Genomic DNA, 13,829 nt, shown 5'->3' with positions numbered 1-13,829 from the left:
GACTGAAGGAGAGCAACAGGTGAAAGATGAAAATTGGGTGACTTTGGGCTTGAGTCTTGACCAGACAGCCCCTTTAATATATTCTTATACTCAGTGTAGATCTTCTGCTACGACCTTTGAATTTCTTGTTTAAAGGTAGAGTCAAATGATAAAAATTGGGGACCATGTGCTTAAATCTTGAATCAAAAATATGAAACTATTTAGAAAAAAACTGTATTTAAGGGCATTTATTTATGGTACTTTAAGGATATCAGTAAAATGACATAAAGTGATAAATTATAAATAAAGTAGTAACAATATAGTAGATCAAGGTCATTTACTGTACAGTTGATATTATCTACAGAAAGAAGCTACAGTTTAAAAAAAATATTCTTGGTGCAACAGTAATAAGTTTATGATACACTGAAAAATCGTAAAGAAAAAAGTGAAAATAATTATGAAAATCATTATGCAGTATATGAACTTCCTTTAGTAAGCGAGAAGAAGAACATCAAAAGCTTTTATTGTAACAGGATGTGCTTGTCAGGTGGGTAAGGGCACTTCCTGTGAAAGTCAAACAAAGGCACAAAGGGCATTTTGAGCATTCTGTATTCCATGGAACATTTCCTATTAGGCATGTGTAAAAAAATGTATATAGCACATTGCAAAGTAATTTATTATATAATTTGTAAGTACACAAGATCATCAAAATTGCAAGTAAGTTTTGTTTTTCAAACTAAAATAAGTTATTACATTGAAAAAAAACATTAAAATTTACTAAAAATTAATATCAAAATAAGATTTTTGTAGGGAACAGTTTTATTTCTCAATAATAATAATGATAATACCTTTTTTGTATTATAATAGTATTATGAAACCGGATTTCTTGAATTACATATATTAAATAAAGGTTTTACTTTGCCACTTAATTGGAAAAATTGCCAAAGAAATAGAAAAAAAGCTAAAATTGTAGAAAATGTGAAATAAGGAAACACACTTTAATTTTGGATAAATTCATTAAGTGCCAGTAGACCATACATGACATTCTTGCCACTATAATAATTCACTTTGTAACATATATATATATATATATATATACATACATATATGTATATATGTATAATTTTATTCTCTCTCAAAAGCAGAGAACCTATAAATGGGATCTCCCAAGGACCAAAGATAAAAATTTTATTATATATCCCAAAATATTTCTTTTCTACAAAAGTGAACCATATCTTCTACCGTTTGGGGGAGCTTATTTTATCAGAATGCCTTTCCAGTCATTTTTTATGTATAGGGTATCCCTTTCCTACATGCTTAACAAATTGAATAGATAGGTACCAGGCATGCAACCAAGACCTACTTTAACAAGGTCCAGTTATTCAATAAAGCATACACTGATTCTCATAAATCATTTTAATGCTAATATTTTCATTTTTGTAAAAAAAAGATCAAAAATATATATTTTCTTAGACATTTTACATACATTTTTCTTGTTACGAATTATTAGCTAGAATGTAATCATTGAATAATCTTCATGTGACTTGAGTGCCCTGTTTATCTGACTTTGTAGGTAAAGTTGGAGCAACAAGTCTTGTCACCAGTCATGGCAATACAGCCTATCAATTCATTTTGTGACATCTCCAGGCCATATTAAAAGGTCACTTTCATCATGGTTGCAGTTTACCATATTTATATGACTGCTTTCTTCTAAAAATAGCGCCAAATCAAACCATGGTTTGTGCCTATATTGCAGTTCAGCTCCATTTGTCTCTTTGGTCTGGTGTGGTGCTGTTTTTTCGAAGAAAGCCGCCATGTTTTTTAACCTCCAGACATCCCCTTAAAGTCTTGGTCTCCACGCAGTTCTACAGGGTCAAAGATCAACGAATCAAGGAATCCTATCTGGACATCCACAGAGTGCAGGAAGATCAAGAGTTGCATCTTAAGGGTGGTGGACAGGAATAGGAAAGGCCATCAATAGTTGATCAGTTGGGGTGGATGGATGGATCGTGGCATGGATCTGAAAGCAGTTGTCTCCATGTGCCTGCATTGGCTGGAAGCTGTAACTACTTCCGCATCTCCCATTTACTTTACTGGTAGCTACAGCTACATTGATGGCACTGAACAACTCAATACTTATTTCTGGCTAACCCCTTTAAGGACAGCTTAATGGGACCATATTATGGTCATATGAAACTGCTATTTACATTTAAGTGTCTACCACATGTCTACTAGTACATATGATAAATCAGCACTCACACTTTACATCACTTTACAAGCAATTAGTGATATTAGTTGAACACTTGTGAATGAATAGGTGTATTGCCACAATTATTCTATAATGTCATGGATGTCTCCATTGTCTTTAGCAGCAAGTAAGATGAACTATGGGATTTAAAGACCCATCTATACCAATCAGACAGATGTCAACCAATACATTACAATCAGAGTAATATGTATCTGTGATCTGTTACCATGGATTACATTTGTACTGGTACCATTTTATTGAATATCTCGTAGAATCCGCCGGTTTGGGAGATGGAGCACCACTATTTATGATGTTTTATAAAATAATAGAGTAGTAAACCAATTATAATCGGGGGAATAAAATCTTGTGTTCTCCAGCTACTATTGGACCTGCAATGGATTGTTTAATTTTTTTTTGTTAGGGGGCTGAGGGGTCAAATTTCAATTCAGCAATTGCCATAAGTGAGTATTACACAAGAAACATCATAAATTCTGTTTAAGAGTAAGAGCCACACGTATAGAAACATCTATCAGTTGGTTTATTGTAAACCTAGCTCCCGACTCCCTGATTTTCCATTAGATGTATACATATATATATTTATATATATTTATTTAAACCTTGGTCACTTTGAGAAATTTGCATTTAATACTCCATAATACATGGACAATCAGTAGATATAAGCACCTTTATATGTATATAGATATACTTTTTTTGCGAAATTTTTGCAAAGTGCAATATACAGTGAATGAGGCTTCAGCATGAACAGTTGGTAGTCTAGTAATTGGAAGATGTTGAACCATTCTTGAAAGAACTGCTACATCATTTCTTAACAATGCCCAACTCAGGTGGAACCAATGCAATATAATTTCAGTTCCCATCATAAGTTGGCTATGTGAATGAATCCACTGCTGAAGAAGACCTGCAAAACACTGCCAGTAAGGTTTCTATGCAATGGAGACTTCAATCTTAGCTTTAAGTGCCACTTGAGGAGAAATGGCAACAAAATTAAGAACTATATTAATATAGGGTGTGGTAAAGAAACATAACCTATCCATGCAAAATATATCTCTTTGGTTTACATCATATTATAATATATGACAAAATGCATTTTTGCCTATTTGATAAGTTTGCTAAAAGCTTTCTTCTAGAATTGAAAAAAAGGCAGAAACAAAAATGTAGCTCCCAAGTTTGGATAGTATATGTTCTAGGTGTGGGTTTATAACCAGGCATTAATTCTACTTCAACCAGGCATCTTCTGAAGATTCATCTTGTTTTCCCTGTTTGATTTATGTTGACGGTTTAACCTAACATCTCTACTGTTCTACAAAGTTCTTCTTACAATTGTTATGTCTGCTATATTAAAGTGCACACTTTTTCATATTTATCACAGGCTTTCAAAGTCAATCTTGCATTCCTAGTTCAGTTATTCGGCACAACCAACAAGGCCAAAGGATATATCACCTTAAGCCCGATGAGTTTACTAAACTGTCAATACTCAAAGTCTTTCTGGAAAAGTTTACATTTTTAAGAAACACCTTCATTCCTCTTCCAAAAAACTCCACCATGACCATGAAATATCTTATTATTTACTGAAGATGAGGTGGCCGAGGTATCTCCAAAACCGTTCTTAGCGTGTGAGTTGATGAAGTTTACAATTATTATTCTCTTTTCTCTCTTAAGTTGGTTTAACCCAATTACATTCAGTAAAAACTTTCTTACATTCTGGCTTGCAAGTGGGGTCTTGCTAAGGATTTCACTGACTCTGGCACCAAGTGTTTCCAAGAAGAATGTAGCAGAGAAGATTCAGGGAATAATGAAGTAGGATTAATTCCACATTGACCATCTTAGGTCATACCGGTTTATCGAAAGGCCTTGGAAAAGGTGTGCCACTAGATGAGGATATTTTTCTGCAGACCGTGTTAGTGTGATTTTCACAGCGACAGCCTGGTCTTTTTACTCTATCGTAGCCCTTCTGGAAGAGGGTCAGGCAGCCTTTCATAGGAGGATAGCAGCATAGACAGGGCATGAAGAAAGAGAGGAAGCTCATGACTGCCCAACGAGCACAACAGGAGCTTTGGCTGCAAGAACATGGATTATCAGCACAGTTGTCCTCATCATCAGAAGAACAGTGGTAGAAGAGGCCTTTGATACAACAAAGGCAAGTTCCATAATCTATTAAATTCTCAGCCGAGCACAGGCAGCGCTGGTCACAAATCCAACAAGAAGGAAGTTTCCGAACTTGTGTACATTCATCACATATGCAGCGCCCACACTCTTCACAGATAAAGAGGTGACCCATGTATCGGTCAGACTTTTCCATTAATCCTTTGATAAACTGGTCTTGCTTTAGGTCTCCATCCTTAGGCTGTGTCCTCATAAGAGAATGTCTTGATTGAGATGGGGTTATCCCCGCTAGTAGTCTTTGATCTGAAGCAGTGGTGCTTCGAGATACTGAGCTTATTGTACTGGAATGGCTTAAATCATGGGTAAGATGTTGTGATTGGTGTTGATGACTTTGGCTGCGATGAAGATCATGGTGGTTGTAGGATACCATGTGATCATTAGGCCAATCTTGCTTTGCAGCATGTTGGGAAAGGGAAGGATTTGACCAAGTTTGCATGAATGAGACAGAGGGTCGCTCCACGTAATCATTGTTGGCCCTGATAGAACGGATTTGGTCTATAGAAAGGACCTGTTGTATATCCCCTGTAGAACTCTCCATGATCTTTAGATTTCTTTTGCGTAGTTATGCAATAAAAGTCTCTCTTTGGATTTAAGGCTTCGTTATGTAGTATTCTCCATCATGGTACACCTGAAGATCCTAGGAAATAAAACAAATACATTTAATTTTTCACCCAAGTCAAAATCTAGTAGCAACATAATATAATACATTTCATCACAGCATCCCTTTTGTTTTTGCAAAACTTATTATATCAGATAGATTGTGTCTTAACACTGGGATCCGCACTTATTGGTGTCATTGGCTTCTCTTGAGCCCATCAGTTTACTCAGCTGATTTTTAAAATTCCTACAGACCGTACTATAATACATATGTTCGGAGAACACATATGTTCTCCCACAAGATGCATAGCCCTAGAGGATCTATAAACATCTACTCTGGTTATGCTATAAATGTTTAACAAGGGTCACGCAGGTAGGACTTGCAGCCATTCAAAAAGGTCAGCCATTTTGAACTTGCAAGCAACCTGCCGATCTGCCACAATATACAGTTGCAGCATAGTGGATGATATTGACTGCGGTGTTTAGAGGAACATGCTGCAAATTTTAGCAAGGTGATCATCCATGTTACTCCATGTTTTCTATTCTTATGTTAATTAAGCTAGTTCCTTGCATAGTGAAACATGATATAAGTATGGTGCTTCAATTCCTCTTTGGCATACAAATTAAGAAGAATAATGTATTACATGGTGTCCATTGCGTGCAAACTGGCTCATGCCAGTCAAATCTAAGACACCTCCATCTATAGAGTGAACTATAAATTTGACCTGAATAATGGGAACCATAGCCTACTGCAATCAATGCCATGGGTTCTCGAGTGCCTAGTAGTTTTCTTTTGCCTTCCATGCTCATAGTTCAAGACTAGTTGGCCAACATAGGCACCCATGTGGAAGCTGGCGGCAAGTTTGGGTCTCCCTGACCTTTGGCAAAAAGGAAATGATCTTCAACCCTTTCAGTGTATTTTGACCTTGAGGGTTGAGGGAAAGGTCTTGTAGTAGACCTAGTTCTTTAGAAAGCAGATCCTTATAATAAACTACATCCTAGTGAATTTTTTTGCACTTTTGAATGCACTGTGGTATGACCGAGAGCATGATCTCAAGATTTCAAAATATGTGCGTCAATAATAATTTCAATAGAACCTAACATGGCATAAAGTCAGAGGTTGTCTTTGGGCCATTAATACCAAGGAAATATATTGTAGAAAGCCTATAAACTCCACCTCATTCAAACATATTTATAAAAAAGAACTTAAGGTTATCTTTGCAGGACATTAAAGATGGCTGGTATATTTCAATTTTATTTCTTTAATACAAGCCCTGAATATAATGTGTATTAAAAATCACTCAGTGAAAGTTTTAACTTAACTTCGACCACAGGGGAAATACATGACCTTATCTATACTGCAGTCTGCTTGGAGAAAACCACTTTATTCCTTATTACTGTGGCTCTAATTGCTTTTCCAGGCATTACTCCCCAGAGAGACTTCCAGGAGACACAAGTGGAGTAAGTGATGTGTTGTACTGTATGCCATTTACACCAAACCGTCTAATGCATACGTCAAATATTCTTGTCTTTCATTATAGAATATTTTAATGGCTGGGATATGTTTCTCCACATTTAAGAAGAAACCTTATATTGTGCAAATGTTCTACTGCAATTAGTGTAGTACCCCAAACCCCTATGCCTAGATTTACATGATATGGGGCTGCTACTACTACCAAAATATATGCCATCATATTCTCACAATATTGAAGGGTCTGTTTTATAATAACAGACAGGGCTGGATTATATGGTGGACATTCTGGGTATGAACTCCAGGGGCCCCACCAGTGATTATGAGCATTGGAACCCCACGACTTTCCTGCCCAGTCTTTGGTCACATAATCAGCAGGATTAGTATGCTGAGGACACTGATACTGCTGAGTCCCATAGAGTATAGGGAGTCATACACTTCCTATACTATCCGAGATCATGGTCTTGCAGCCGACAGGCTTGAGGGGGTGGGGACACACTGCAAATGGGTGTAGCTACCCAAGTGGATGGGTGTGGTTTCATAAGTATTTACTTTGGCATTGCTGTGAGTATTATCCATGTAAAGGGACATCACTATGTGTATTATCCTTTGTTTGTTTTGATTTCACTGTGTGTAATACTCCTGCACTGTAACATCCCTGCATGTATTATACCTGTACTGTGTTTTATCCCTATACTTTGACATAACTGCATGTATTATCCCTGTACTATGACATTTCTGTGTGTATTATCCCTGTACTGAGACATCTCTGTGTGTATTATCATGTACTGTGACATCACTGTGTGTATTATCCCTGTACTGAGACATTTCTGTGTGTATTATCATGTACTGTGACATCAGTGTGTGTATTATCCCTGTATTGTGACATTTCTGTGTGTATTATCCCTGTACTGAGACATTTCTGTGTGTATTATCCCTGTACTGTGACATTTATGTGTGTATTATCATGTACTGTGACATCACTGTGTGTATTATCCCTGTACTGTGACATCACTGTGTGTATTATCCCTGTACTGTGACATTTCTGTGTGTATTATCATATACTGTGACATCACTATTTGCATTATCCCTTTACTGTGGTGGAAGGGCCTCCACTACTTTGTGCCCAGGGGCCTCCAATATCCTTAATCAGGTATTGATAACATATAGGAAATCTAAAGGAAACATTACATATTCCATTCCAAATACATAGCCAGCTGGTTATGGGTGAACCATATCTTCCAGAGCATTTCATCACTGGCTTGTAAATGTGGACCTCAAGTGAGGGACTCCATTTGACAATGTCCATATATTCTTACAAGGCATATGCAATGGGCTTGTCTTCATGTCTTTATATTATGTAAGTGATCTTGATCAACATTAAGAAAATGCTTCATTTCAAATTCAAAAACTTGTACATGGTATTAACATTACCTCCTTTCATTGAACTTAAAGGTGGCCAGGAATAACTCTTGATGGCCTCAGAATAGGCCATCGGAAGTTGATCAGTGTTGAGGAGGGGATCGGCAGTGACACCCAGTCTGCACAGCAGTTAGTCGTTCAGTGCTGTAGTTGTTCTGTGTCACCGTAGCGCATGGCACCATCACTAAAATGGTACCCCCCCATTATTCAACTGCTTCTGGCTCATGTTTCCTGTGTTTTTTATATGATGCAGCTGATCAGTGTTTAGACCAGGTGAGCTTTTCCCCCGATCAACTATTGATGTCCTATTCAGAGGATCAGTTGCTATTTCCTTAAGGCAGTCCAATGGTGATAGTATCAAGCATCCCCCACAAAACACAAAGGTAAATGTAAGGAAGTACCACAATACTCAGTTCTAGATGTTAACTCTAAAAATGGTAGATCTATTCTGCATCAGTTGACTTCACAGACCACTTCAATGTAATGTAATACATTTGTTCTGCTTCTGTGTACGACCTATATACAACGAATAAGATAAGCAAAGCAAATAGGTTTCCCTCCCCGTGTTGTTTTATCTCACTATGCCAACCCAGTATCAGGAAAGTATAGAACTTGTTGCTCCTTCTATACATTGCTTGACAAAAAAAAGGATTGGGCCCGATGTCTGAATTTACAAAGTTGACCTCCATACTAGGAACACAAATTGCCTCCATAAATAACTGTAGGGGTAGTGTGACCCAGGGCTACTTTAGGCATGGTCTTTACATAATCTTTCAAAATTGACCTATGTGTTTTGTAAAGGACATATAGTAAATCTAAGGGTCCTTCTGTTGGGGGTCAAAAAGTCATGTTAAACTTAAAATTTTAGAAACTACATTAATTTAGATGAATTAAGAATAGACTGACATCAATATAAACTGCATAGGATCACAGAACAAGAATACAAGTCGGATATATAATGAAATATATTTAATGAGTAGTCAACATCTATCATGTTCTCCACCATTGGAACCTTGTCTCAGGCAACTTTGGAAACTTGACTCAGGCAATGATACTGAGTGTCTACTCTCTATATCCATATCCTGTGCATAAATATCCTTTATATTTGTTAGAAATCAACTCATTAGAAGTAACTATTCCAATGCTCATCTCTTTCCGGACCACTGTCAGAGCTTTGCCCATGGCATGATCCACTGGTAAGCTGTTGGACAAATCAGACCCTGGTCATCTTAACTGGTAATAATGAGCTATTATCACAAAATTATCACAAAAAGTTGATGTATAGAATTGCAAGTTATAAACTCTATTTTTCAAGATTTATACATGATGTATCACCTATTTACAACTGGTGGCGGTCCTGATGTTGGCTGCCATATGTGGAAAATATTGAGTAATCATGAAGGCTCTATTGGATTGTGACTTAAAGGGCATCTACCACTAGGGTGAAGGATTGTATGCAAATGAGCCTGAGGGGCTCCAGGTTCCATAGGTGTTAATGGAGGCTGGAGCCCCTCAGGCTCACTTTCATTCTGTCCTTCATCTGGTTGTAGATGTTCTTTAAGGATAATACTATGCTATTTGACTGACTTGAATGTGGTACCAATAATGAGCCCCTTATGGATATGTTTCCTTCCGGGGCAGCCCCTACAAATAACTCAATTCTACTGGTTGGTATTTCACAAAACCCCACAAAAGTTGAGAAACACTAATCCAGAACAAAAAAACTACAGCCATACAATAGACACATAAACAATGTTTAACTACACCAGGAAGGCCCTTACATGCAAAGGTCCATGGGACATACTCTTTTGCCAGTAAAATAGCACACTGTTTGGATCTTAGATCTATAACTCCTATTCTATATTATTATAAAGTAGTTCTTACAGTCCCTATACCCTCTCACTGACCACTACAACATAATTCTGTAGATTCTCAAATGAAGTTTTCAGAATCAAGATGGCGCAATGTATTAGGAATAGGTCAGGTATGATGTCCCCTACAGTCCACCAATGGCTGGTTAACATTAAGCCACCCATTGTGGAAAGTATTAGTTGCAGCTTGATAGGGTATTTGTAGATACCAATCCTGGAGAATATTTCCTATTCCATTAGTTTGTTGTGTGATTATGGACTAGAAATCCAATAGACATATGGATAACTAGTGGTCAGCAATACTGATTTCCGTTTGCGATAAAAATTGGTACTCATCATACATGGTCAATGGGTGACACTGAGTCCAGTACACAGATGATATTACAGACCCAATTACATCTGGGGGTTAATTGAAACAAAAGTTGCATTTCAGCCTTGGACTCGAGAGTTTCCGCATCTGCAACATGCCAAGACGTAGGTTAGTGCTCTGTATCTATTGATCTATATCTGAGAACGGGAGAGGACAGTGGGTTAAAGTATTGTGGAAAGGGCAGCAAAATGTTCCTCTTTACTGTTACCTTGTAACATCAATTCCTGAGGTTCAGGAAGAAAATGTCAACCTCCGGGTGCTAATGCTATTGGCTTCAGAGTCTAATGATGCTTAATAGATGGCCATTCATTCTCTAGAAGACCTTCTGCTGCAAAGTCATATATTAATTCTGATGGAATCTGAAGGTGAAATGCATCGTTCTAGTTCTATCTGCAATGCTGGGTTTGGATTTTATAATACAATGTGTGATGGTTGGGATCCAAATCTCAACTAAAGTCAAAGCCAATGTATGCCATGTTATGTGTAAATACAATAATTATGATATATTTGCATTTCTTTCCTTTCCATATGGTATAGACATTAATGTCCACTTCCAGGCTCTAATTTTGAGGGGCAGCGTCGTACTGTATTATATAATAGTTAAGACCTTAATCAAACATCCAAATTAACTACCATTTTAATTTTTAATTATAATATCTATGCATACATGTCCATAGGCCCATGGTCTAGTGATAGGCCCATGGTGTGTTCAAAGGCCTAATGTATGGTTAGAGATTCAGGGGCCTAAGGCTTGTTAATGGAGTCAATGTGTCCCTGTAGGTCAAGACATTTTGACCATAACTTTTCCAACTCACATAATATAAATCTGTCATATGAAAATATTTTAATTTTTAACTTCAAAAAATGGGGAATTTTAAAGTTATCTCTTAGGAGCAGGTGCCCTCAACATAATCCCCATCACCACACCATAATCTTAGGTGAGGATTATAATCCTCAAAGAGCTGATGGGAGCAAGATCCACACCTTGGTATAAGAGAAATTGAACCACAACTGGATATTTGGACTTATGAAAAGGGCATTAAACTTCAAAACCTGATGTTTTGTTTACCAAAAACATGGTGAATGTGATTTGGCAATTTTACTAGAACCAGGAAGTTTACCATAAAGGACATTGTCCTGCTGCATATGACATCCTTCTAGTTACTCTCCACAACTCCTTTTTTATTTATATGGTTTTGGCTTATGAATAAAAATTTTTATTTTTTTTAGATTTGAGATATTAACATATTGCATATGTCGACGTATTATACAGTTTACACTACTTTAATATGAATTTCTATCCTATTTTTGCATACATACATACAACATATTTCTCATGCAGCTGAGATCAACTCATCGTGTATGAAATGCATTACATGTAGCTTTGCATAGGACTGTATAGGTGTCCTGTGCTATTGGGAGGGGGGGGGGGATTCTTGTAAATTTTGTTTAAATATAATGGGATAGTTTGATATCTATGAATTATTTCGTATTATCTTTTATATTCTTTGCATATTTTCTACAGCAAATAAAACATCTATTCATTTATTTCAATTTCAAATACATTTTTATTTTTTTTTTATTTTTTTTATTTTTTTGCTCTGTTGTATTACCTTTTTATCATTTTTGTCGAATCCGAAGAAAAAATTCCACCCGCCAAAAAAAAGTTAATCAGAACTGTGATTTGCCCACTCATTTCTTTAATGAAATCACTAACTACAAATAGGAAAAATTGAAAAAACAAAGTCATATCCCAAATTTTAAAAAAATCCATAAAATGTTGCTTTTACTGTAGGAAAGAAAAAAAATGTACGCAACGGCATTATGAAATATGAATATTTTTCTCCTATGCCCTACACAGTGCTCGGAGTGAATAATGAATTTGTAAGATGTCCTTTCCAGAAAGGATTAATGTCCACTGCATTCCCTTGAATCAATAATTATTTGTATTTCCGGAGAGGAAGAGAACATCACAGATTCGACACAACAGATGCCGATTATATATATATTCCCAAAATTTATTTTAATATATATGTATTTTTTTTTTTTTATAAATTGGAGAAATTAAAAAGCATAACATGATACATATTATTGTCATCTTACCTATGTGAGACTTTAGGTCCATGGTGCTTTGAGTATATATAGTCCCCACCCAGATCCAGGTAGTCACTGATCTTCTATCGTGCCCTTTCTATGCATCCTAGTTATTGGAAAAGTCTGAATGAATACTCCTCCTTGATCGTGGTCTATAGAAATGAAGGTGTGTCCCCCAAACGCCGCGCCAGCAGATGCACAAACATGCACATTGTATGCGGATAGCAACAGAAATGCTATAGGCAAATGTAGGCAAAGCTTAGCCGTGCATAGTTCCAGGATTGGAGCTGCATCCGTTTTCAATCCGCAGATAAGGCTTTGGTTTAAAGGACGTCTTCTGTAAACATCTGTACGTCGATAAAGATATAGGGTTATGCACAAGTCGGGTCTAGAGACGTCTTCTTGGCTCGCTCGCTGTGTACATCTCTGCTCAGCACAGGCTGATTGTGTGAGGTGGTGCTGATCTGTGACACTCTGTTTTGTGAATGCGGATATTCTCAGTTATCTTGTGAATGAGTTAAGGGGGTGGAGGGAGGAGGAGTCTGCGGGGCTTTGTCAGTCTGCTCGCTGGATGTGTGGAGCCTCTGTTTCTCCTTCTCATTGTATAATCATATCTCCTTATAGGAAATGTCCTCTTCTCTGCATCTGTCTAATAGCACAAAAATAGGCAATTTTTGACTCATCGGTGCTTGCTCTTCTTCACCCAAAATCATTGCCATCGCATTCAACTTCTCCCCAAAACGTGGGATTATTGACCTTTTTATTCCAACATGATTTTGTACAGTCTGTCTCAGGTTCTCTCTCACGTTCGCCGTCTCTCTCTCTCTCTTCTCTTCCCTTTGCTGTAGTCCTAATGCTTAAGTGGCGTCATCCTTTGGAAATTGAATCGGTCCATTAGATCTCCCCATAGGCTTCTCTGTATCCGGTCCCATGGCTCTGGCTGCAACAGAATTAAACAAGGAAAAATAATGCAAAAATTATTTTAAAGCAGCAATTCATCTGGCTGGAGCTCAAAATAGATTTTTTTTTTAATATTCCAGATATATTTTTGAAATTTAGATTTCATTAGGTTTTTTTCCTTTGCTATAATTTTTTTTTTTCATACCAGGATAGACGTATACTGAGGCTAACGTTTGGAGACAATTCAACAAAAAGATTTTATAGAAGGGGAGGGGTTTTCTGAGTGCGGGGATACCCACTGGTGCTAATATCAGAGACCACCTGTAATTGTCCCAGCCATAGAAACACAGTGGACCAGATCTATTAAACTGGCTGCGCCAATTTTCTGTCCTACTTTGGAGCTTGCACACGTTTGGAGCTTGCGCCAGTTTTGTGTTGCGGCCGTACTGCACCTAAAGGGGCGTGTTACTGCTTAGTTGAAGTTTGCTACACATGTAATACAGCGACTCAACACAATTGGGTTGTGCTCTGTATATTGAAAGTGAACGAAAAAAAAGATGGTGTACACTTCCTGAGCAGTGCAGGGGGCGCCAGATAATTGAAGAACGCGCGCCAGTATTCAATAATCTGGCACAACCTGCACATCCGTGAGGCAAACTGGGAGAGGAGGTATATGGAACAATTATGATTATG

General features: G+C 37.2%; 1 protein-coding gene across 1 annotated transcript; it reads right to left on the bottom strand.

The window, feature by feature from the left end:
• Nucleotides 1-315: 315 nt before the first annotated feature.
• Nucleotides 316-13,151, bottom strand: SPRY3 (sprouty RTK signaling antagonist 3). Its single transcript, XM_072123159.1, has 2 exons — nucleotides 12,246-13,151; nucleotides 316-5,048 (listed from the first exon to the last, which is right to left on the bottom strand). The coding sequence occupies exon 2, from the start codon at nucleotides 4,947-4,949 to the stop codon at nucleotides 4,077-4,079; it is 873 nt and encodes a 290-aa protein (XP_071979260.1). The 5' UTR covers nucleotides 4,950-5,048; nucleotides 12,246-13,151; the 3' UTR covers nucleotides 316-4,076.
• Between the last annotated feature and the right edge of the window lie 678 nt (nucleotides 13,152-13,829).

This window comes from Engystomops pustulosus, chromosome 9 (genome assembly GCF_040894005.1).
Source record: "Engystomops pustulosus chromosome 9, aEngPut4.maternal, whole genome shotgun sequence".
NCBI lineage: Eukaryota > Metazoa > Chordata > Amphibia > Anura > Leptodactylidae > Engystomops > Engystomops pustulosus.
The sequence above is the reverse complement of the archived record's forward strand: the minus strand, read 5'-3'. Positions and strand labels throughout refer to the sequence as shown.